Below are 26,021 nucleotides of genomic sequence, written 5' to 3' on the forward strand. Positions count from 1 at the left end.
ACTCATTTTGGGGCAACAATCCCAAGTGAAGGTGGTGCGAATCATGAATTCATGATCCATTTCCCCTTGCTACAACTCAGCTAAAGGTGCAGCTAACGTACAAAGAGATCTGATAAATTACTTTCATGATATTTCCCCTCACGACAACTCACTTTAGTCTTTAAAAGATGTCAATAACATAAGAAGAGATCTAATGATTACTTTCTTGCTTTTTTTACGGGATATCCCGAGTTAAGTTATATTCAAACAATGTGACAGCATGAACAAACAATGCTAAATATCAAAAAAGTTTATAGTCTTTGTCATTATTCAGCCACAGTGACGGATCTGGAAATCTACAAACAGGGGTTTCTTTTGGATAAAAAAATTTATATGATCAGTAATTTAAGTGTAATGACATGTTAATATGATTCAAATTGTAGTGTAAATAAGAAAAATCAACAAGAGTCGAGAGTGCTTAAGCCATGGAGCACACCTTCTATATTGTCCTTATCGTTATAAAAGTCTCTGTTTCTTTAATTTATGTAATTATATGACTATAGCTAGTCATCCGTTAACATATATCTAAAGAAGAAAGTCTATGATCAAGTATATGTGATAGAATTAATATAATATGTTAGCAGAGGAGGTCTAATCTTAACAAGGATAACAACCATCCTGGGCAATCTCTGTGACCTTAACACCAGTATCATAAATCACACCAGTCTTCCAATCAGCTGGTAACACTGCTTTGTTTGCCCACAACTGTAATCCATCAAATCCTTGTGTCACCACAAACCGGAACTGCAGCGCCCCTTTCGGCACTCTACTTGTGTCCCAAACCGCGCCATAGTTTCGGCTCATGAAATTCCAATTTGCAGCACCAACCTACCATTTCAAATTCACTGTTTAATTAATAACATTTTACACTATATCCCCAGAAATTATTTACAGTTGTTTTTTTGCTATCAGACTGGATTAAAATTAATTAATTACCGTAGCAACATCAACTGCAACGATTTCAGTCTGACCACCTTGGTAGAGGAATTTGATTGCCAGGTAATTTGGCTTGTTGCTTGATTCTTCCACCCTTATAGCTAAGTTCTTGTTTTTATAATCACAAGGTACTCTGCCACATTAATCACACACATCAGTGCTAAGCACATATTTATACATATAATCAATTAATTAAGAATCAAAATTAATATAAACATTTCAGGAACAGAAACACATGCTCAGATATCAGAACTGATCCATGTAATCCGTTTCATGTTGCCATAACTGTGAAGTTGTAACACAAGCATTAATACAGCATGTGCATAAATGGACAGTTCAATAACACGCACACATGTATACATAGGGGCGGTCTAGAATATTTTTTTTGCCAGGGATAAAAGTAAATTTTCGGCAAACTCTTTTATGATTTTAAAATTTATGAGAGCATTTTTAAATTTTTATAAAATTTATAATAATGAAAAAATGTTGAAAATTTGTTAAAACGGATACGTCCTCATGTCCCTTACTAAATCCGTCCTTGAATTTATATACACTATATAGTATAAAATATATATACATATACAGTTTTGGTCCTGCATGCCAGAAGATCCAGCAAATATTGTGTGAGAAAATGGACCCTTTTCCTACTTTTCATATGGTGGGTGCAAGTGTGCAACAAAACCTCATTATCCCACTTTATCAATACGCTGAAGCCAAAGCATTTATTTATTAATTATAACTTATTACAAATTATCAAATTATTTATAAAATTTGGGTCTGACCTTCTATAGTCCACATCGACAATCCCATGTTTGAGAAGAGAGTCCCCCATGCCCTTGGTCGCCATAGCCTTGAAAGCATCAGAGCTTAGCACAAAGTCTGTCTCATTACTCTTGTTAAGATCAGTTACTACAATTCTTGTTCCTTCTTTACTACAAAGTTTCGAGTTCTTGCATTTAATCTGCAACCGATATCTTCTTATTTAGTATAAAAATTATAAAAATATCAGAATCCAATTGAGAAAAGATATCACAAGTTTAAGATGAATGTAAAAGTTACCAGAAAACAAGCACCACAACCAGCACCATTTTTGTAAACACTAGGAACTGCAGCTGCAAGATTACCCCCACTGAATCCTAGCGCCAATGAACCATATCCACATGCCCCAGCTGCATCATAAATAATCACATAATATAATGTTTGACTATATTACTCCTTCCCACTCAATTGTTGACGACGGAGCTCAACACATATTTTAACGTTCTAATAAAATATATTTTGTGGAGGCTAAATATATTTTAGCTCACCGACCTCTCTCATTTCTTTATACTTTTTTTTGTCAAACTGTTTGACAAGTATTTTAAGATATATTTATTATTTAGCCTCCACAAAATTTTGTATATACTAAAAGGAAAAGAAAGGCTTACATGAGAGTGCAGAAGGACTAGAGAAGAAAGCAGCTTTGGATTGAAAAACACATTTGCCACATTCTTTAGCCTCGGCCGATGATGAAAGCATCGAGATTACAAACAAGAGAGAAGCAGCAGAAAGAAATTTGATATGTCCGAAACCCATGATTGTTATATGTTATGAAATGCAGCAGTGAAGTGTTTATATAGGAGAGGAAACGTATGAATATGAAGAAACAAAAGAAAGAAGAAGAGAGTGAAGGGGTTGTGTATGGAGAGAAATGATGAAAAGGAGAGCAAGGAGTGCATGTATTTATATTTGATGCCAAGCCCAAAGGAAAGGGATCTGTTACGTAAACGCGGCGGGGAAAACACTGAAAATAACCAAAGAAATGGATAATAGCAGGCACTTTGATGTATGTCTCTCACCGACTACATTTCCATAGCCAGCTGTCTTCCCAAAATATATATTTGACTGTCTATTTGTATAATTTTATTTTAATTATTATAATAGAGAAATTTAAATTATAAATTATGAAATAAAGCGGTCATATATTTTAAACAATATTTTCAAATTCAATTAATTTATCTAATTTGTGATGAAGAATTATTAAATATCATGATGAAAATAACAGAAAAAATTATTTATTGTTTTGTGGTACTAGTTATAGAATATTGCTCTTCGTTTTGTTGGAGGAGTAATAATATTAGGAGTAACATCTACGAATCTAAAGGGATCCCTATGTCGCGATTTCACTTAACGTGGGAAGACGTGTTTTAGGGTCATGGCATGTCTTGTTTCCCATGTATTCTAATTAATTTTAGAGCAATAAATTCATATATTTTTTATTTATGGCATGTTTAAATGCAGTCACGCGGGGTATCTTATTTGAGATCTCAGTTTAATTCAGGAGTGTAATTAAATTTGTACAAAAAATCTTTCCGGGGAAAATTAGCCAACTGCTCGAAAAGCTCATACTCCAACCATGCCCAGCTGTTGTCTTTAATTTTAGCCAACCTCTTATGGATGGCTAAATTTGTCGAACCTCTAGGGAAATTGCACATCATTTATTACCATATTGAACTGATATATTCTATTTTAACAATCTAAAATATTAATAACATACTATTTTTAAATTATAGCCAACCAATATAGCCAATACCATTGAAGCAAAATGTCTTACAGCTTCAACAAATTTTATATAACGTCTTAAAGGTTCCATATAGCCAACGATTATAGCCAACGTGGTTGGAGATGCTCTAACGTTGACATATAACATGGTTTTAAATTTATTCATGTTGATGGTTGAATGTGGTTAATGGTTTATTTGAAGATATTGCTAGTATTGCAATGCACTATAAACGTGTGTACTGTGTAGTGATGAGTACACGGTTTACCCTCACAAAAACAGTAATGTCAAATATTTCTACTTTTCACACGAGAGAAGCTTTGTGATTGAAAATCGATGGAATAGCACTTAGGAATGGAATTGATGAGGTGCTCACTCCACTAGAGGCATGTCAAAAACTAGCTGTGGACTCTAGATTTCCATATACGCAATTGCTGAATCCCACTTATGCTAAATTATGCTGCAAGTTTCATGTAAAAATATATACATTGAATAAGCAATATAACAGAACATTGAAAAATATATCTAACAGCCCGAATTAATGGCAAGAACAATCATGATTAGTGTTGGCATTAAACCAGATACGTTTGCGCACACTTTAGGAAGGAAGGGGGAGCAGTTGAATGATTCATTGCACACAAGTGGTTATATGAGAAGACAACAAAGTACAAGTACAATGATCAAAATGTAAGAATAGGTCCAAAACATAACAGCTCATGTTTGGTTTGGAAACAGCCATGGTTCTTCTGTCAGAGCCTTTTAGGCGCCAGAGGACACAGATTTTATGTAGTAAAGGCTTTTACAAAAGCCGGGATTTTAGACCAAAGTTAAATGACAGAGAGGATATAGCTTATATGTACTACAGAAACTGAACTCATCTCACTACATTTTGTTTCAATGCCTTGAAAAGGTTAGCCCAAGCCCTCTCAGCGAAAATAACTTTGTTATTTTGAGAAAACGCAAGTCCTTTTATGGATCTGAAAATGCTCTTGAACATATAATCATACGCTTGACATATGGCCACCAAGATGTTAGGATAATGTAGATTTCAGTTTATTCTTCATACAAGTCGGACATTTCCGAATTATATGCTCGAACTCGAGGAGGTTATAAGAATGTTTGGATCTATGTAAAATGTTATTTATATCCTGTGTTTGTAGACATGTGTTGAACACTAAATTTTATGAATTTCGGGTTCAAATCTTCTTATTTTTTGACCCACGCTTGTGTTTCAGCACCTCCAGTTAGTTCATTTCGCGTTCGAATCTTCTTATTCTAGTTAAATCTTTGTAAAAACACCTGTTATAAGTGAAGATTGTATAAACTCAACACATAAATCTAGGTAGATCAATGCAATTCAGGTTTCGGTTCAAATCTTATTGTTTTAGCTAAATCTTTGCAAAAGCACCTGTTACAAGTGCAGATTATATAAACACAGCACATAAATTTAACTAGATTAATGTTAATTAGGTAGCCGAAGCACAAACTGGAATGTGTGATATTGAATATGTGCATTTGGTGTCGTCCTAGAAAATTTCGCCTTTAAAAGACAATTTTTTTTGTGAGTTGTTTGCTCTCATTAAACTAAATTTCTAGATCTCCACGTATAAACATCATAACACAGGTAGTATCTCCCGTAAAAATAGTGCTTATGTTTGATTTGGAGATTTGAATTTTAGTTTTAGAGTGAGCTGAAATGCAATTTTGAGATGGTATAGCTTAACTTATAAAAAATGGTTATCACTGATGAGTACGAAGTTACTTAGTGAAATGTAACTTTTATTTTAAGTGTTTGCATAGTTTTTTTGATAATTATAACTTATTAAGTATAAAAATTGTTATAAAATAATAAAAACAATAAATTATAATTTATATTATAAATTATTTTTTAAAATGATCATATACATTTTTGTAAAATCAAATTTTAAAAATAAAAACAAATCATTAAAAAAAATTGGTATTTATAATTTTTCGTATTTTAACTTTTAAATCAGAATTAACTTATAAGTTTTCTACACAAATAACGATATTGATAAGTTGATTCTGACTTTATAAGTCAAGAAGTCGACTTAAAAGACATCCAAACACCATTTTTCTATAAATATCGTCTTTTTTCGTTATTAGAAATATATTATTTGACATTTTAAATTTAATAAGCAACACATGTTAATTACACTTATTAAATAACACATATGTCCGGTTATAATTTTAATCAAAATTTTCACGAAAGAACATTTTTGTTACACTGGTATTTTGATCAGGTGAAAATAAACATCTTTATTTTTTTACGGAAAAACAAATATTTATGTCATGATATAAAAAAGAAATAAATAAAGAAACAATAAAGAGAGTGAGACATTTGAACCGCCAGTTGCATAAGTAGGCATCTGCTTGTTCTATATTTGCTTGTAATCCCCCCAACCCATATTTTTACAGGACAGGGCCTGCCTCCATTTCAGGTGAAAACATAAAAGTCATGTCCAAGAGGTAACCCCTTTCTTTTGTCTTGTATTTTCATGTTTCTTGATTGCCCAGATTGCCAATTTTACTTACTTCTTTTGTTTTGATTCTTCTTTTCTTGCCTGTTTGATTGGTTTATCTATTCTTTTTTTTAATTCTTTAACTGATGGGATTTATGTTCAACTTTGGTCATTTTTCTTGATTTTCTTGCAAAGATATTTGTGGGTCTGGGATTTTTTAGGATAATTGTTATGCAAATTGCAGTTTTTTGTACTTGGATTTGTATGCTTGAGTTATATGGGAAAATGCGACATGAATGGTTTGGAAAAGAATTGGTGAAGGAGGGTTTGAATATTGCGTATTAATGTGGAGTTTTGTGTTGTATGCGTTAGTGTTTGGTTCTAACAGTGTTTCTCGGGTTTCAAGATTTTGATTAATAGCCTGTATTGTATTGAAGGATATGGGTGAGTTGAGTTAAAAGTGTTGCTAAGATTAGAATTCGTCAGAACGGAGCGAATGTGTTGGTCATTTTAAAGTGATGATTTTATGTTTAAATATACTGTGTTGATTTAGTTGGGTACTTGGATGCAAATTATTCTTGATTCTTGTGTGACTTTTGGCTGCACCAGGGTTCTTTGCAAGTTCTATTCCCATGGAGCTTGTTTAAAAGGGGAAAATTGTGAGTTTTCGCATGATTGGAAGGACCCTGCGAATAATGTATATACTTAAAGCCTTGACATTTGGAACCATCTTAGATTTTTCTAAACATGTTTGACCATTCACACATATTCATCCTTATAATTTATTGACAGGTGTGCACTTTTTATCAAAAAGGAGTTTGTTCTTATGGAAGTCGTTGTAGATATGAGCATGTCAAGGTTTCTCGGTCACAACCTTGTGCAACATCTTCATCAGCGGTCACTCTCCAGTATTCTGGTTCTTTTCCTGCAACAAATTCTTCAAGAAATGCTGCAAGTGGTAGAACTGCCGCAGAAGGTGTTAATAGGGAACTTTTAGATTCCAGCAGATCCTTTGTTCCAGCTACTAACCCAGCATGGAATGAAATATCTGCGCTTCCTCAATCATTAGATGACACTTATACCCGGGAGTCTGGGACTAATCCAGCTGAACTTGTCATGTGCTCATTTGCTGCTGCTGGTAACTGTCCCCGTGGCGAGAAATGTCCCCACATTCATGGGGATCTATGTCCCACCTGTGGAAAACATTGCTTGCATCCTTTTAGACTGGAGGAGAGAGAGGAGCATTCAAGAATGTGTGAGAAAAGGCATATTCACCTTGAGGCATTGAAGCGTAGTCAAGAAATAGAATGCTGTGTTTGCCTGGAACGTGTTCTTTCAAAACCTACCGCAGCTGAACGGAAGTTTGGGTTGTTATCTGAATGTGATCATCCATTTTGTGTATCATGTATAAGAAATTGGCGCAGCAGCTCTCCAATTTCTGGAATGGATGTGAATTCTGCATTAAGAGCCTGCCCGATATGTCGAAAACTCTCATACTTTGTCATTCCCAGCGTCATATGGTATTCCACAAAAGAGGAAAAGCAGGAAATTGTAGACAGTTACAAGTCAAAACTCAGGTAAGTCAAAACCTTTGTTTTTTTTCCGTAGTTGATTGCTGAAGCAAGAATTCTATAGTTGGTTTTGATTATTTACACGTAGTACATCAGTCTTGTGCTAGGATAAGCATTTCATTCTACACAACAAAGCTGGATGAATATGTAGAGAATAATAATTTTGTGTGTCAATTTCTTTTGCATAAGTTGCCAGTTTGATGCGTGTAAAAAGTGTATAAGGGGATGACAGAATTATATTCAGTATTCTACATATTTTTTATATCTTTTTGAATAAAGTGTATTTTTTTTTATTAGCAGATCAAAGAATGATTTTAAGATGTTTGTTTATCACGATATGTTGCAAATTGCTGTAGAAAAGACTGTAATAAGTTATTATAATATTTCACAATATAATTATTACTGAATATAGAGTATCATATATGCGCATACCTAAAAGATTGTAATAATCTATTATAATATGTTGCAAATTGCTGGAAATACTATAAATCTATCTCTACAGAATTATATTATATAGAGAAGTATCTATAAGCTTCAATTTTCTCTGATACTTAACAACTAATTTCTTCTGAATATTTATGAAAGAGATCGACTGTGTAAATGAATTCTATTTTTCTGTATTTGAAAGGGCCAGTTACAATTATTCCTGTACTCCGTCTGTTCCATATTAGTATTGCACTTCGTATCAACATCTTGAGTAGCCATGAACATGTTTGACATAAAAACATCAGATGGATGATGGATCCTAAAAGTATGCTCAATTTGTAATCGGGTTTCACTTGTCGAGTTTGAGATCTGCCTGTGTTAGATACTTAGATTACTGGAGGTATCGTGGAGGACAACTCGGCGCTAAAGTTTTCGGAAATATATGTTGAACAGTTAGGAAGAAACTAGTGGAAGCTGTGAGATATAGTGTCGAGAATCTGCAAAAAGATAGAGACGAAGATGGACAGGTAGAGAGAGTAAAATTTAGAGAAAAAAGGATGGACAGTTAGAGAGGTAAAGTAATCAGACAGATAAATAGAAATATGGTAGAAAGATATTCCGTAATGATATATTTAACATAACATTCCTGAGGTTGCTAGTTCTTAATTCATACAAAGAAGTAACTAACTCTTCGTATTAGAAGATACTAGTAAGAAAATATAAGTTATTTTAGGTCCTTTGTCCTAACAGAAAGAGTGAGAGTAGAAGCCAGGGGATCTTTTTAGTTTTCTTTTATATATCTATAAACTTTGGTTCTGGTCATAGGACTGGTATGGCACTTCATTATTGCAGTAGTTCTGTATCTACCAACACCTGAAAGCAATAGAACTATAGAAGACAATTCTATAATTTAACGAATTTGATCCCCTATCCCAATTCCTAGGTAAAGTAATATAATTATGTAACTTATGAGTATTCTGCAAATCTACTAATAGTACTGGTCTTAGAAGTGAGTACCGATTCTCATACTGGTGTTATTCTCAGAAAACAATTATCTTTATTAGTATAGTCGTTACTTGTATAACTCAATTCACTTTGAGTTTGAGATTGAGTTTTTATTATGGCTTTTGTCCAAAGGTGCTTGAACTAATGATCTTAAGTTTTATCCACACCATTGTTCCCTAATTTTTTTTTGGCCTGGGGAGGTCTTGTTCTCCACTTCCTTATATGTTGTACTTGTAAGGTTTGTATTTGTTTTTTTTTTTTCTATTTATAATTATTATAGTTTTTTGCTCTGAATCACAAATGGAAATTACTTGTATTCATAAATCTAGAGATAACAGAATGTTATAGTTTGTCCAGCTATAATCTCTTTCGTCTTAATTGGAACTCTGGAAGTGCTAAAGTATATTATGAAAGGCAAGATACCATAGATTAAAATCCAAGTTAAGGAATAATGATTTATCTTGAAAAATGAATTATATATGGGTGATATTAGAAGAATAGAAGCCAATGGCAGCTTTCTGAAGGGGTTACATATAAATATGCTTTAAGCGTCAACAGAAGAACATATATATGAAGTTGAGTTAAATAAAGACCATCTTTTTATTGGAGACTATATGTATATTCTGCAAGCAGAACATTACAAAATTTATTATTATGCAAAATATGTTCTGCTTGCACATATATGGTCTCTGAGGTCTTACTCCAATACAAACCTCCTTCAACTACTAATTACAATTTTTTTTAAAAAAATATCACATTGAAATATAGCACATATGATATGCAAATTGATTGTTGGTGGATGAAGAAGAATACATTGAAGTCAGATTCAAAAAAAAACAAAAAAAAAAACTTACCAATTGACGGGAAAAATCAAATTAAAGAGGGAGGGGATTATGTGGGATCATGTGTAAGAGGGTGTATTCTAATTGTTTGTGGAGACTTTTAGGGGACCATTAGATTAGATCCATCTGAGAGCCTAGATTAAGATTGTAGTTTGTACTTTGTACTCTAATTTGGTTTGTACGTGAGCAGTTGTGTGTATATATATATATATATATATGTATATATATATATATAGACAAAGGTCGCGCTCAAGAGAAAACCAATGCTTAAAATAGAACGATAGAACCATTATTTACATAGATTTTTAGGATCTAAATCTAAATACATTTTTTTTGCATCGTTGTGTGTTCAAAAATAATTTCAAAATATAATACATAATTAAGACATTTTTTCATGTGCAGTTCTGCTGCAGAACCCTAACCAATACTAGAAATAAGCTAATGGTTCTAAAGGTTCTATGGCTAATGGTTCTATGTGGAACATGACCCATATAGACATATGTGTGTGTGTGTGTGTGTGTGTGTGTATTGACTAGCTGGATGTATGACTCTACTCTGTAAAATGTTGTTGCAATTCTTATATTTGGATACATGATTTTTGCAGCTATTCAGGGTTTGCATCGTTGTATGCATTGTGTGTGCTGTTTGTGTTTTTTCCCACTAAAACTGGGATGTTTTTCTCCAGGTCTATAGACTGCAAGCACTTTGATTTTGGAGAGGGTTCCTGCCCATTTGGAACAAGTTGTTTTTACAAAGTAAGTAGTCGAAGTTATCAATCTGGGGTCAAAGTATCATTTGTTTGCTAAATTATGGTCTTACTTGCACCGTTTTGCATTGAGCTTAAAATTTTGTACTGCCAACTGTTTTTAATTATTGCAAAATATATTATAGCCATGTTGGCCAGAGTAGTTGCCTTTCCTTTTATTTTTTTGTACATGCAAATATTTGTTACTGCACTACTTTTTTGTTACCTTATCTGCCTTACAGCCTCACCCTTAAGCCTTTTGTTAGATATTGTACTCATTGATATATCATATTATATGATGTTTAATTGTTTAGTGTATATTAAAGTGAATGCGATATAATCAAAGTCCAGCTATTAAAGTTTCCATACTGCACTAGAAACATTTTTAGGTATTTTTATTGTGGTTTTGCTGCTCCAATGCCCGTAGGTTACAGCTGCAAAATGTGTTTTGCATTAAGCATTAAAATCTAGTATCCGCCATGCTGAGTAATTTGTCACATTTTCAGAACTTGGGCACTTGGCAAAATTTGTTGATAATTATTTCCCTCGAGCTTCAATTCTAGTCTGTGTATCTGCCATTCTGAATAATTTTTCACATTTTCAGAACTCGGCAAAACTTGTTGATAATTATTTTCCTCGAGCTTCTATTCTAGTCTGCTGCTATCATATTTTATCTACCTTTGAAAATCATGCTATGTAGCGACTCTTTTAGGACTGCAAGTTGCAGAAAGTGATGCCTTCAGCCTTTTGGTTTAATGATTTGTTTGACTTCGACTTTCTGTTAATTTGAGGGCTATGTAAAAGTAAAGCATGGGTATACATCACATCTTTTTCTTATACAGTGAGAAATTTTGTTATGATGACTTCATGAGCAGTTGTGAGATGACTGTGAACTAAGTTGCCGAGTATAAAAAAGCTATTGAGGTCTGGAAAAAGTTTCTTGAGGCCCGTGGTGACCTGAAGTGTGTACCTTTGTGTTATGAGGTGTTTAGTCAAAGAAACATGTCGTTTATATATTCTAACTTCAAAGTGTGATTTATCCTTGAAAACAAAATATTAGTTATTGCTGTAACAGTGTGTGTGTGTGTGGGGCAATAAATGTTGATTTACTTTAATTATTAATTAAATTTAATATATGGGAGTATATTAAAAAGTATTTAACATAGATTGATATAAGAGTATAATCAAAACTGTTACTATATAGAAGAAGGTATTAGAGTTTGTTCTACAGGGGAGGAAGATGATGTTCATATGGATGGACTGATAAGGATGAAGATGGTTTTAGTTGGGCATTAGTTGCTTTATATAATTGGGAGCTAAACTTTTGTTGTGGTTCTTTTCATGTTTATCTGTAATTTGTAGTACATTATTTTTAATAAATGTAATATCTAGGTTTTTATAACTATATTATCTGAGGGTTCACCATTTCAATTGCTCGAAGCCCTCACTTATGCTTCATTGCTTCGCCCTTCGGCTTTATAGATCTCATCGCCTCGTGTTTTCAGACTAGGATAGGACCGTTTAATGTTGTCGAATGTGATCATATTAAGATTGTAAAATTTTATTAGACATGGTAAAAAGGTTATGGCCATCAAAGTATTTCCATAGTTTGTGTAACTCATGACTGTAGAGATTTGTTCCAAAGTCTCATTGATGCCCGCATAAGCTATGATATTTCTGTTAGTTTTCTAAGTTAGTCTTCATATCTTCATGTTTGTTATCGTTAGCAGATGTGTATGTATTTTGGGAATCAGTACTTTTGTTTCAAGATTATGGTCACTCCCTATTATGTTCATCAATATTGCTTCTTACAGCATGCATACCGTGATGGTCATCTTGAGGAAGTTGATCTACGTCATCTTGGGGCTGATGATGGAATGACAGTGATTGCTAAAGATATTAGGTTGACCATATACTATTTTTTCTTTTTCTGTTTGTTTTATTAATGCATAATATTTTCTTTTTAACTGTGTGAGTCTGATTATATGCTTATGGTTCAGGCTCTCAGACTTCCTTAACAGTTTGCGGCTAAGGTGAAAATCCAGTCTTGATTCCAGGATCTGTATCAGGTAAATGACATGACTTCTTATCTCATACTGTTCCGGATTCTTCTGTGTTGTAGCCATGTATAGTTTTTGGTTCAGAATTTGAGATTATATTTCCTGACAATTTATGAAAGCAGTCTCATTTACGAGTATATTTGAATAAGCAATCTCGACGACCAATTGTTGATAGAATATTTAGCATATACTCCTTGCCTCCCATTTTACATGTCACTTTTGGAAAAATTATACATCTTTAGAAAAAGTTGGATGAATATTTTGGCAATATCATTTATATATATTTAGTAAATCATCATAATAATATATACGATGCAGTTTATTGGGTTGATTTTTGTGTTACTCAACGGATTTTTATGAAATTATATCTGTTTCTTCTTCATTAACATTGCCTCTACCCGTTTCTAAACTGTTCACAAATTATGTTTTCTTAAAAATAACATTGTAATAAACAACATTTATTCTGTTTTTTCTTTCGTGTTTGGTAATTTAATGTCGTATTCTTTTATTTGTTTAATTTTACTTTGTTATTATGTTATAATGAAATAACAGTTATTACTACTACTAGTACCACTACTACCACTACTATTGTTGGCGGCTGCCGCCGCTTCTGCTATCATTATTTTTATTTACATAATTCTGCTTATGAATATATCATATATATGAAGAGTTGTGATGATATTTTAAGGGTGGCCAGCTACATGACCCTGGCAGGCCCCTTGAAGGCTCTGCCTCTGCTATATCCCAACCTAGTTGGTTGATGAGCTGATAATTCTTTATCATCTGTAGCTCTCTATCAATAGACATTCACATTTATGCTATACTATTTTGGCTTGTCATGAGGAGCTTTTTATTTCCTTTTTCACCTCGAGTTGAAATAGAGCATTTTATGTGTTAATGAAGCCCAATAAAGGCATGAACACGTCACAAACTAATGGATTGCTAAGCATATTCCTGGGAACGACATAGTAAATACCTAGGTAAGGAGAAGTGCATTGGCATGATTGAGGTGGTTGGAGATTAGCAGAAACTAGTAGCTGGACTGTCGCTCTTCTTATCAGTTGTGGTAAAGGAAAGGTTCACTACATTACTCTTGGTGCCAGCAATGCGAACTGATCTTATAATACTTCTTCAAGGTTTTTACTGGGTACTAGGTTAAATTTATATACCTAATCCTAGCAGAAATGTTTAATACAATGAATGGGTAGAGCCGCAGAGTCCTTTTCTTAAAAAATTTCTAAACCTTTTATGGTCATGAATATACTTCTCTATCATTTATCTCTGAAGGCAATTCTTGAGCTGATAGTCTAACTGGGAAAAGAAAAAGAAAGTTCTGTGTGTAGATATGACTCAATATACCCTTTTTTTGTCACTCCTTGCCTCTTTCTACTTTTTCATGCCTGAGGATTTTTGTTTCTTAGTGGTTGACGGATTAGTCTTAGTTTCTTATTCTGCTATTTGTTCTAACTTTGGTCCCTGCTTAGTTTTATTCTTTTCATTCTCTAAAATTTTTGGAGTTACATATTTTCTGTGAATTATGCACAACAGCACAAGTCAATATAGTTAATGAATTAAGAGTATTGCTTTTGTCCATATTTGTTATTTCAAGGGTTTTATTTTGTAATCTTATTGCGAATTGGGTCTTTTAGATCTGATTTGGAAAAATTGAAAATACTATTTTAAAGAAGTGGGGAGTAGTAGATGTAATTCGCAACCTAAAGAGGCTGTTCTGTTGCAGGATATGTGACAGATTATGTGCCATGGTAGGAAAACAAATATCATCAAATATGCAGCGGCAGAGTGCGATTTTTTCATAAGGTGAGGTGCACTCAAGTGCTTGTATATCTTTGGTAACTGTGCCTTACATACCAATAACCAGCAACATGCTAGCACTTTCAACATTATTGACAGACTGTTTAGTTACAAAAATGTGTGAGCTCTTACTGTAGCCACAGAAACTGTTATTGTTCGATTTGTTTGAGAGGTCACAAGCCATGTGCACAATCTTGCCCCAAACTAGAGGAATGGGTTTAATATTGCTGCATTAGCGAAAAGTAGATGTCTTCAAAAAACAATATAAAAAAAAATTAGAGGAAAAAGAAAATTCTCAATGAACATAGCCAAATTATCAATATTAGAAAGTTTAAATGCAGGAACAATGTTGCCATGTACAGTTCTCTTATGGATTTGAGAGAGCTGCAATGAACATTGAGTTTTATGTCTTTCTTTTCACTTGTCTGCCAAGGGGATTAAAAAAAAAAATACTCACACCCGAATGCCTGCACAGCTGCATGGAACCCGAAAGAAGTATGCGTGCAATGCTACATACTCTCCATTGAAGTCCCAATATTTCAAATATCACACCTACGGAATTTGATGTTATGATCCTTCTTTTAAATTTTATTTTTTGATGTTTATGTAAACATGATCCTTCCCTTCATTTCTATTTTATTCTCCAACTTTAATGTCTTTACAAATTTTACGCATAAGTTGGCAACAACTTTTTTTTAAGCTTGCATAGAAAGTGTCTCTTGTTTGCTAGAAGCTTATACTCTTTCCAGTACTAATTTTGAGGCTACATGGATCACTGACTTTGATATGTTTTTTCTTCCCTTCCATCAGGTTTAAATGATTGACTGCTTGCTGCTATGGAAGAAAATTAAAGATGCAGGGGAGGGCAGGGGGGATCGGAGTATTTATACACAAACTTAAATCTAATATATATAAAGTAGAAAGGTATATATATATTGGATGAACACAAAGGAACTTGATCAAAATAAGGGATTATGTATCCTTGCCTGCCTGTCGGTCCCTTAAATGCAATGATGGCTGTGAATAACAGTGTTATGTTTTGTGTTCTATTTACTTGGCTTTATGTTTCTATTTGCCTGGCTAATAATGTTGCAAAACAAAATTTTATATATTCAGGTGTTTTGAATCTACCTTCTGTTTTAGGAGATTCTGAAATTCAGGATCCAGGTTCATCATACTGAGATGAAGCCATCTTAAACTCATTTATTTTCCCATGAAATTTCGAAAACCTACTGCAATTCCCCAAAAAAATGTCCACATAGTTTTTACTTCTGTATTTGATGGCAATTCAGTTTTAACCTAAACATCTTGTTTCATTTGCATTATATTCTAATTTCATTTATGTTTGATAATAACTGCGTTATAATTATGTGGTTTAAGTACGATTTTTCTTGAATTAGTATCAACTATTCAAATTACATGTATATCTTCTAATTTTTTTTGTTTTAAATTAGATGTTCAATTTATATTTCAATGTAATTTTTGGTATATTTTTGTATGTGTGTACTCTTGACAATATGAAAATAAGATATTAAAGTTTTATTTTCTACATTTTCAAGGATGTCTTGTATGTTTTTTGGTTAAATAGTAAATTTTTTTGAAAGAAAGATTTTCGTACGTGTATACTCTTGACAAAATGAAAATCTAAGTTGGACTTGATTGGAAAAAACAGAAAGGAAAAATCCAAGTTGAGCTTTACATCTATTCAATCTTTCCCGCAAACTATAGTCTTTGATTAGATAGAGATATGATTCATGTTGCATTTTGTTTGGATGGAATACTGACCATGTATCAAACTTTGAAAGGAAATAGAATTCTAAAAGTATATGGAGAAGGAAGTAACGGAGAAACCGAAGGAAAAAGATAGATTACAAAGTTTTCAAACTTAAATATATATTACAATCCAAGGTCTTAAAGATGCAATGTATCAATCCCTGTGGAAAATTAAGAAACAGGAAAGTACACGGAGAAAGCGAGGCTGCGCAGAACACCAAAATGACAATGACATGTGCAAAATAAATTATGGTATGCTTAACGAGAGTCTTAAAATACGTACACGTGTTGAGATTACGTTAAAGAATGTGGTGGGACGGAAGGAGTAATACATATTATGTTAGCCAACCCAATTGTACACGAGACGGAATCACGCCTATGCTTGTTTGATGTTATTAACTGCTCTTCTGGCAAAAGAATTTATTTACTGCTGAATTGCTGATATGTAAAACTCTTCTACATCATCTTGGTAAACTGTCTGTTATAGTGAGATGAGATATGCTTGCAGATGATTCTGTTTCATGACTTTCGGCACGCGATGGCATAATTTGTCTGGCAGAGACAGAGGAATCCAAATCAATAGACCGTTGTTGAGAGAACGCCACAGCTCGTCCCACTGAAAATGCAGGTTGTGTTGGTTGACGAACTGGAATGGTAGAGCTTCCTAACATATGAACTACAGTTGACATTATAGGTCTATCCGCAGGATCCTCTTGGACACATAGCAGTCCAATCTGAATGCATTTCAGCACTTCGGATTCTACGTAAGTATCCGATAATGATGGATCCATTAGCTCCAGTCCTTTACCACTAGACCACAAGTTCCATGTCTGCAATAAGAACATCAATATATCTAATTTTTAAGATCTTCGGGAAATCTTAGGAGCCGTCTGGATGAGCTTAAAATAAGTGCTTCTTGCTTAAAGTAAAAAAAAAAAATGAAGTAGAAGTTAGAAGTTAGTTAAGACTTATAAGTGATTAAAGTGTTTGAGAAAAAAGTGGAAGTCATGGAACAAAAGTTAGGATTCTAAGCTTTTTATAAGTGCTTCTCGACTTTTTTTACACAAACGGTACGAATAAGTGCTTCCAACTTATAACTCCCGAAGTAGAGCTTAAAAGCTTCACCTAAACACCCACTTAGAGAACTACAAAGAACGAGACCGAAAGTGATAATTCAATGAAAAATCATAACGTGTAGGAACTTACATAAGTTAGCAAGCTATGGCCATTTCCGGCAAGATGAAAGCCGCTATTTTTTCTCCCACTGACGACCTCTAGCAAGAGAACTCCGAAACTATAAACATCTGATTTAACCGAAAAGATTCCTTCCATAGCATACTCGGGGGCCATGTATCCGCTATTCAACAAATGTTCATTTGACATTAGCATACTATAATAAGATTGAGCAACTAAATTCATCAACTGCAAAATTTTCATGTCAGTACAGAAAGTTTAAGAGTGTCTGATTATTCAAACCAAATTTGTTGGAAGATGATTTAGATATTGAAGTGACTCTGTGATGAAAAGATGCTTACTAAGTTCCCACAACTCTATTTGTATTAGCTTGGATTTGATTACTGCCAAATATTCTTGCCATTCCAAAGTCGGATATTTTTGGATTCATTTCATGATCTAACAATATGTTGCTGGCTTTGAGATCCCTGTGGATGATCCTGAGACGAGAATCCTCATGCAGATATAATATTCCCCGAGCAATTCCATTAATAATGCTGAGTCGCGTCGTCCAATCCAGCTGTGCTCCCATTGTTGAATCTAACAGTGGAGTTTTTCACAATATAAGTTGTAATTATAATTTCACAGGTGGAGTTTTCACAGTGCAGAAGTAATAAAAGTTGAGGATCAAACCAAAGAGGTGAACATCTAGGCTTTTGTTGGGCATGTAATCATAGACAAGAAGTAGTTCTCTTCCTTCCAAACAACACCCCAAAAGTTTTACAAGATTCTTATGTTGTAGTTTTGCAATTAAAGTGACTTCAGCTTTGAACTCCTGGAGCCCTTGGCCAGAGTTTCTCGATAGCCTCTTCACTGCAATTTCCTTTCCATCCACTAGTGTACCCTGGAATTCGAGTTTCAAAGTAAGAGCATTAGCCCCCAGAGCTTGCATCAAAGGTGAATGATCCTATGGAATATTACGAAGCAGTGAGCCAGAAAGTATTGAACATGATTACACCTTATAAACTGGACCGAAACCTCCTTCTCCAAGCTTGTTTTCCATAGAAAATTGTTGTGTAGCTGTTTGAATGAGACTTAGCCGGATGAGTGGAAACTTGTTGGATTCAACCTTATTTTCTGCATCAAAACCATCGGCCATGTAATGATCCTCAGTAAGATCTAGTAACTGGTCTCCTGGGCTGTCATCCTCTTCTGCATAACATAATAATCTTACAGAGAGCAGTTGAAGATAAAAGGTCAAATTTCACATAGCAAAATCAAAAGAGCTCTAATTTTAATCATTTTGTTAAACATTTCAAACCTTCTCTTTTTTTCCTTCTGTTGTAATAACATCTACAAAATCCAAAAAGAACTAGTATCACCAAAGTTGCTGATAGAGTTGTGGCGATCACAATTCCCAATAACTTGCTTTTTGTCCCCCCCTGTGAAGTGCCAAAAATGTAAAATTGTTGAACTAAAGAAAATCTCTTTGAACTGAGAAAAGATCAAGTTACATCTATATAAAATTGTTGAAAAATGATGAACTTACCATGTGTGCCATTGTCTGTACTGTTACCAGAGTCCGGTGATGCTAAAGGAGGATCGCTGAGGAAAGGGTATAGCTCATATCTTGCGTTGCAGCTTGGTGTCAGAATTCTTATTCCTCGCGTTTCCTCTAAGGAGGATAAAATCCTATAAACTGAAGACAGACAATCCTGACACTGTGATGGAGACAAATCTGGTGTACACTGCACCATACCATACAAATCATATAAACCGAACCGAACCTGAGTTTTAGCAAAGTCGCGGTTAGCAGGAATATTAGTTGCTTGATCAATAAGATGGCTAAACATGTCTCTCAGTATTCCAGAGAAATTCTTTGTTTGTGTTATATTATTTGAATTGAAATAAACAAGAGAAGGTTCCGATTCCAGAGTGGAATTGAAAGACTTGTAGGAGTATCGTATCAAGCACTGATTATACCATATGATGGCTTCTTTCTTATATGCACAATCACTTAGAATTCTATTAGTGGCTGCATCAATGCATTCCTGGCAAGTCTTTGCTGAAACATCACCTCTGCAGAGGAAAAGACCGTAGACTTGGTTAGGAGGATCTCCGTTTTTCTCGTAATCAGAAATTGCACCACCTCCTTTAATATACAGAGTTCGATAAAGCAGGGTATTGAGATTCTTCTCGAATTGGCTACCAGCAGTGTAGTTGCCAATTGCCGCAGTGTGGTTGCCAAATTCTTTCTCCTTACAACTTGAGGACACGTATTCAATTTTAGACGATACGTGATCAATTTTAGCCTTGTTTTGTTGTTGTGGACTTGTGGGCTAGGCTTCTTTTTTTGAAATTGGCCCAATTTTTGGGAGAGCCAGACCTACTCGGTCACATTATTCCCTCCGCCACTAAGATATAATAACTCAGGAATTTCTTTCATTTAAAAAATTTTATTATCTAACGCAAAAAAGAGAGAGAGAGAGAGATTCGGCGTGAATGAAAGAGGCCACTGAGCTCCTATAATGTCTCACAACCTTGTAAAACCCTGAAAGGAAGGCCAAAAAGACACGTACACGACCCCTTCTCTTTCTAACAATTCACCACCTATATTTCTCATCTACATAATTTATTTTCTTGTATTTTATCTTGCTCTACATTGTTGCATCCTTTCTTGCGGTCAGTTTCTTTGTTTGTACATTCATTCTTACACTTTTCTGATCGCAATTCGCTAATATGCGTGTCATGTTAATTGTAATTGTTTTGTAGATGACTGATAGATTCTTTCATCGGGCTATATGTTTATGATCTTTTAATTACACTAGTTGCAACGATGATGCGATTTGCTTGATTATACAAACATGATTTTTTTTTTTTTGGTATGTTATTATGAGATGCCACGCATCTTGAATTAGAAATGTGATAGCATGCATTTCGACTTGTTGTCTTTGAAGAGAAACAGAGATTTATAGATTTATAAGTGCTTTCGATTTGTTAGTTTGCTCCAAGGGTATTAGTTCTGCTGCGCAAGGAATAGGATTGGAAATGGTTTGTGTTTTGATCTTATAATGAATTTAGCCGAATCAATCGAATGATTAGCTGTACAGGATTATATGGTCGTAGGACACATCTATGGTATGCAGTGGCAGACCCGGATTGTAATTACGGGAGGCTAATTTATGGGGGGGAAAAACCCGGATGAGAAAAAAATTCCAATTCATTTGACATTAACATCATTTGAATTCATTATATATAATGTACAAAAAACTCTAATTACAATAACACTTTTTTAGGGGTTAAAAAAATTTGTGGGGAAATAATTTGATGTTTTTACTAAAGTTCAGGAGTTACTAGGTCCTCCTAGGTCCTCCAATGTCTGTACATAAACTTGAATAGTTCAATGATCATATCTGACTTGATTCTTGGATGTTTTTTCTTTTTCACGTTTTGCTTCAAAGCAGAATCCCAGAGTCTTGTCCATTCACTTTACAGAAGGCTTGATGGATCAAACAAACCATCCAAGTGTCATACAGAAAATAAATTTTGGTGTCCAGCACCCTTCTCTGAACCAGAGAAAATGCAAAGGTGGAAATTATAGCATTGCTGGTTTGCAACATCCAATGGTGCAGCCAAATCGATCCAGACATGATATATCAATTACATCGTCCGCTGTGTCACCAGTTTTTGTCCAAGCACCTCAGGAGAAAGGCATTAAAGGGTTTCTCACTGATTTTCTCATGGGAGGAGTCTCTGCAGCTGTATCCAAAACTGCTGCTGCTCCAATTGAACGCGTGAAGCTTCTGATCCAGAACCAGGATGAGATGCTCAAATCTGGGAGGCTTTCTGAGCCATACAAAGGTATAGGTGATTGTTTCAGCCGAACAATGAAGGATGAAGGTGTTGTATCGTTATGGAGAGGAAATACTGCCAACGTCATTCGTTACTTCCCAACTCAAGTAAACAAATTAACCTCCTTCTTAGCATTTTACTAAAATACATTTCATCATAATTGTACTCAAAAGAATGTATGTTGCGCAGGCCTTGAACTTTGCTTTTAAAGACTACTTCAAGAGCCTTTTCAACTTCAAGAAAGACAGGGATGGATACTGGAAATGGTTTGCTGGTAACTTGGGCTCTGGAGGTGCTGCTGGTGCTTCATCCCTCCTCTTTGTTTACTCGCTGGACTATGCTAGAACCCGTCTAGCAAATGATGCAAAGGCAGCAAAGAAAGGAGGAGGACGGCAATTTAATGGCTTAGTTGACGTCTACAAGAAAACATTGGCATCAGATGGTGTTGCAGGGCTTTATCGTGGATTTACCATTTCATGTGTTGGTATCATAGTTTATCGTGGTCTCTACTTTGGAATGTATGATTCCTTGAAGCCAGTCCTCCTCACTGGGAAGATGCAGGTCAAAAATTTTGCTCACACTCTAACTATACTTTTTTTATCGGGTCATGGTAAATTACTATGAGTGTAAATACTCACGCGCACATGCGTCGCTTAGAGCAAGTCCAATAGGTGTGCTAAATCAAGTCTTAAATCCAAAAATAGGGAATATGGGATAAAATTGCACTCCAACACTATGCTAGTGATGTGCTAAATCACTAGCACAAGCCTCCCCTTCCCTATTTTTAGAATATGCTAGCCACTTCTAAACTATTTTTATCATTAAAATATTCATTTATCTCTCTCCTCCACATCATTTCCCTCTCTTCTCCACACCAAAGTTGTTTAAGTTTAATATTATTATAATAATAGGGAATGGATATAGGGAATACTATTGGAGCTCATGTGCTAAATCTTGTGCTAAATCACTAAGACATATTATTTTATAATATTTTTAAGGAACCTCTTAGCATAGTGTTGGACTTGCTCTTAGACCCTACCCTCAGCCTCTTATTATCCTCATTACCAAAAGAGCATGCCTTTTAACTCATATCTATTTTGCTTTCTATGCTTTCAGGATAGTTTCTTTGCTAGCTTTGCCCTTGGTTGGGTTATCACTAATGGTGCTGGATTGGCTTCCTATCCCATTGACACTGTCCGCAGAAGAATGATGATGACTTCTGGTGAAGCAGTGAAGTACAAAGGCTCAATGGATGCACTTTCTCAGATAATGAAGAATGAAGGTACTAAATCGCTCTTCAAGGGTGCTGGTGCCAACATTCTACGTGCTATTGCAGGTGCTGGTGTTCTTGCTGGTTATGACAAGCTGCAAGTGCTAGTTCTCGGAAAGAAGTACGGATCAGGTGGTGCATAAAAAACACAAATGCCCCTCGGCCCTTCAACATTAGATCATGATGAAAATAATTCAAATTTTTTAGCTATCGCACCAACAATCTTTTTTCAATAAATCAGTTTGATCATGGGAGTGAGTACTCCTGAACAGCTGAGCCCCACAATCACCAGACAAGTATCATTTCAGTTTTGTAAGAACACAATATTTACGGTAGTTTTAGATATATTATGTGGTAATTTCTATTGTGAAATCCTTTTTATTGCTAGGGGATAGTTCGTATCTCTCTGCAATTACATTACACTTTGTACCAAGTCCGAAGTTCCAGTGGAACAAAGTCATGGATACAGAGTAAACCCTTACCCTTACTGTATTGAAACCAGAAGTTATATCAAGTCTGGAACAATCACGAGTGTCAGTTTCTGAGTGTCGGGTCTTGTCACTGGACATTTCAATTTCCATCCTCGCTTCTTAATACTTGTTTCATTAGTTTCTATGACTGAAGGCAGTAACTACATAAGCTGTATATTTGAGACTTCCTCAACAGGGTGAAGAATGTAGACGCTAGAAGCTTGTTTTAGGGAATCAATTGAATCAATTGTGCATGTTTGGGGGAGCTCTTCCTCCGCAATTTCCGACTTATAAATCTGAATTAGCTTACTTACAAATAGAATCAACTTATGAAATCATGAAAAGTCAAACAATTTCCACCATTTATTGATAGATGAAAAAAGAACTCCTCATGTGAATTTTCACAACAAAGAACACCGAAATAATTACAACCTCATAACCAAAGTACAAGCTCTTTCAACATAACTAGGCTAAGTATATAACAACAATCTACCTTGTATCATTGCAAAGAAGGCAGTTCAAGATCCTAGAGCAAGCATATCGAAGGCGTGGGTAGAGCCTGTTAGCATAATAACTGGACTCCCTGTATAGCTCTTCCATGGTCTCCACAAATAAGCTCAAGTTTTTCACCGGAGGAATATACAGAGTCCATGGCGCCGCAGCGTAAGCTACTACAAAAAACATCTCCAACATCTTTCTTTTGAATTAGAAGATGATACCAGGGAGTTTTGGATAGGGAACAAGGCACTTTGGATTCTGCGACAACTATTTTCTTTAAGCAGATATATATCAACAATATGACATATGTGTAGAAGCTGACGTTTTTCATCAACTTTTTATATTTATTTTTCACTATAAAATGAAACCGACTCTTGGAAGATCGACCGAAAAATAATATTTATTATTATTATTTAAATTATTTTCAAATAATTTGTGGAAAAGTTATATAAAGACCCTTCTTTTGATAGAGAACTTGGAGATTATATTATATGGAAGAACATTATACATTTTTTAAAATATTATGCTGGTCTCCGAGATGTGAAATTTTTTTGTCTATAGAACCCGATCTAGTGATTTAATATATTTTTATCAAATTTACTCAAGAAAATATAAATATAAAATAAAATCTTAAAATTTTTGAAACATGTAGGTGTTCATCATTCTGACATTAAGAGCATGTTTATAATATCCTAATAAATGTCTCATAGATATATTAAAATATCATGACTAGTGATTTAGGACAGTATTTTGGTGAATGAACTCCAATAATATGTTCTATAATTCTATTTTATTATTAAGACAATAATATATTTGAACTAATATTGGAGGGGGAAAAAATGATGAGAGTAAGAGATGTGTTGAAACAAAAGTAATCTAATTTTTTATTTATAAAAATGTCTACAACATGTATAATAATATCTTAAAAACAAGACACTCGATCATATATTGAATATCTTGTTATTTTAATATATTATTATAATATAATTGGATTTGTTACAAGCATATTGTGGAAAAGAAAAGATTATCCTGATCAGACATCTTTCCACTCTTTTCTAAACTCTGGAAACGACATATGTACTCCCTCGTATTTTACCTCTATTTTATTTATATGTTTGATTTTTAACTTTTAAAATGAGCACAAATTATTAAATAATTATAAAAGTTTAAAATTATCAATAAAAAGATAATTAGTTTCTAATGTAATTTTGTAATTTTAAGTATTGTAAATAATTGTTAATTTCAAATTCAAATAAATTAACTAGTAAAAAAGTAAAAGTTAGAAATTTTTTCCGAAACAAAGTAGTGTAACTTTTTTCCATTTCAATTCCTCTCGACTCTTCTTGATTTCTCTCGGCAACCAGTACCACGTGGTTTTCCATTTGAAATCGAAGACCAGAAGTATAATTAGGTGGTGAATGCGGGACACCCTATTTACGAGCCAAATAAATGAACCACTTACCAATCACCAGCCCATGGTTTAGCTTATGCCTCATCCAGCGGATCAATATATTTTCAGTTGTTTGGGTGCAGCCCACACTTAAAGGGTTTTATCACTTTTAGAATGTTTTATAATTTAAAATGAAGGGAAGAAAAAAGATCATCAATAGTAGGGGATGATCTGATTACGATATCTATATTATTATCATGAAAAACTTTTTGCTAGCAGTGGGATTGCAAATCGTATATTTCGTGTTTTATATTTTGTGTGTTTGAAAGTGAAATTCATATTTCATTTATTCATAATTTTGTGTATCTAATCTGAAATTTATATTCATTTTGAAACGTGTTGTGTATTTTTCATGTAGTTTTGATGTACATTTAATATAAAAATTATAATAAAATATAATTAAAATTATTTTAAAAATATATATTTTTATATTATTTTATGAAACATATATTAAATTTTATATTTTGATATAATTTGTGCATGTAGATATATTATATATAAATATATTTATTTATTTAAAAATATATTTATATCATATACTTGTGTGTACCTTTCTCTATATAAGACAGAAATGCACATCTCATATTAAATTTTATAATGTGGCTTTGTATATCAAAAAATAAAATTCAAATATTAATTTTTCATGTCGCCTTCTACATACGAAACTAATTCATGAACTAATGCCATCTATATACGAAACTAATCCATGAAATAATGTCTCTTCCTCAAGGTACGCACCGGACAGGTAAATTGAGAACATGTTTTGTAAATAATTGACTCATTGTGGGAAGACAAGACAACCTCAGAGTGCTAGCTAACAAATGTGAAGCACTTCCGTAGGAATTTTAGTTCTCCATAATTTGCCCCATAAACCTGGTTCATTCGAGCCATTCCACCTACACTACTGAACCTGTAAAAATTTATCTACATCACGGTGGTGTTTGACAACAGCTTATAAGCCCGGCTTCATGATTCATAAGTTAGAATCAATTATTTATACTATTTGTATAAAAAGTCAAGAAGTTAGGATTATTAGCTTTTGTTTCGAGACTTCTACTTCTTTCCCAAACAGTTTAATCA

At 33.9% G+C, this 26,021-nt stretch overlaps 5 protein-coding genes across 7 annotated transcripts; 2 read left to right on the forward strand and 3 right to left on the reverse strand.

Moving 5' to 3' along the window:
- Window positions 1-495: 495 nt before the first annotated feature.
- Window positions 496-2,668, reverse strand: LOC108209261 (expansin-like A2). The gene is made up of 5 exons (XM_017380079.2): window positions 2,403-2,668; window positions 2,035-2,144; window positions 1,758-1,936; window positions 976-1,108; window positions 496-867 (listed from the first exon to the last, which is right to left on the reverse strand). Exons 1-5 carry the CDS (start codon window positions 2,548-2,550, stop codon window positions 637-639), a joined length of 801 nt encoding a protein of 266 aa, XP_017235568.1. The 5' UTR covers window positions 2,551-2,668; the 3' UTR covers window positions 496-636.
- A 3,203-nt stretch (window positions 2,669-5,871) lies between these two features.
- On the forward strand, window positions 5,872-15,583 carry LOC108205250 (putative RING-type E3 ubiquitin transferase C3H69). Its single transcript, XM_017375133.2, has 8 exons — window positions 5,872-6,001; window positions 6,604-6,691; window positions 6,787-7,571; window positions 10,524-10,593; window positions 12,398-12,486; window positions 12,584-12,652; window positions 14,382-14,461; window positions 15,266-15,583. Exons 1-6 carry the CDS (start codon window positions 5,991-5,993, stop codon window positions 12,618-12,620), a joined length of 1,080 nt encoding a protein of 359 aa, XP_017230622.1. The 5' UTR covers window positions 5,872-5,990; the 3' UTR covers window positions 12,621-12,652; window positions 14,382-14,461; window positions 15,266-15,583.
- A 720-nt stretch (window positions 15,584-16,303) lies between these two features.
- Window positions 16,304-18,848, reverse strand: LOC108222958 (cysteine-rich receptor-like protein kinase 10). 2 transcript variants are annotated; one of them, XM_017396959.2, is made up of 6 exons: window positions 18,723-18,848; window positions 18,420-18,613; window positions 18,095-18,305; window positions 17,764-18,001; window positions 17,435-17,585; window positions 16,304-17,058 (listed from the first exon to the last, which is right to left on the reverse strand). In XM_017396959.2, the coding sequence occupies exons 2-6, from the start codon at window positions 18,558-18,560 to the stop codon at window positions 16,690-16,692; spliced, it is 1,110 nt and encodes a 369-aa protein (XP_017252448.2). In that variant the 5' UTR covers window positions 18,561-18,613; window positions 18,723-18,848; the 3' UTR covers window positions 16,304-16,689. The 2 variants fall into 2 exon arrangements, with proteins under 2 accessions (XP_017252448.2, XP_063940853.1); XM_064084783.1 differs by lacking the exon at window positions 18,723-18,848 and having other exon boundaries at window positions 16,305-17,058; window positions 18,418-18,554.
- Window positions 18,732-20,151, reverse strand: LOC135150304 (cysteine-rich repeat secretory protein 38-like). The gene is made up of 2 exons (XM_064086569.1): window positions 20,116-20,151; window positions 18,732-19,713 (listed from the first exon to the last, which is right to left on the reverse strand). The coding sequence occupies exons 1-2, from the start codon at window positions 20,149-20,151 to the stop codon at window positions 18,907-18,909; spliced, it is 843 nt and encodes a 280-aa protein (XP_063942639.1). The 3' UTR covers window positions 18,732-18,906.
- On the forward strand, window positions 19,871-23,278 carry LOC108212214 (ADP,ATP carrier protein 1, mitochondrial-like). 2 transcript variants are annotated; one of them, XM_017383941.2, is made up of 4 exons: window positions 19,871-20,083; window positions 20,866-21,360; window positions 21,443-21,814; window positions 22,370-23,278. In XM_017383941.2, the coding sequence occupies exons 2-4, from the start codon at window positions 20,905-20,907 to the stop codon at window positions 22,664-22,666; spliced, it is 1,125 nt and encodes a 374-aa protein (XP_017239430.1). In that variant the 5' UTR covers window positions 19,871-20,083; window positions 20,866-20,904; the 3' UTR covers window positions 22,667-23,278. The 2 variants fall into 2 exon arrangements, with proteins under 2 accessions (XP_017239430.1, XP_017239439.1); XM_017383950.2 differs by having other exon boundaries at window positions 19,871-19,976; window positions 22,370-23,060.
- Window positions 23,279-26,021: the final 2,743 nt, after the last annotated feature.

This window comes from Daucus carota, chromosome 1 (assembly GCF_001625215.2).
Source record: "Daucus carota subsp. sativus chromosome 1, DH1 v3.0, whole genome shotgun sequence".
Taxonomy (NCBI): domain Eukaryota; kingdom Viridiplantae; phylum Streptophyta; class Magnoliopsida; order Apiales; family Apiaceae; genus Daucus; species Daucus carota.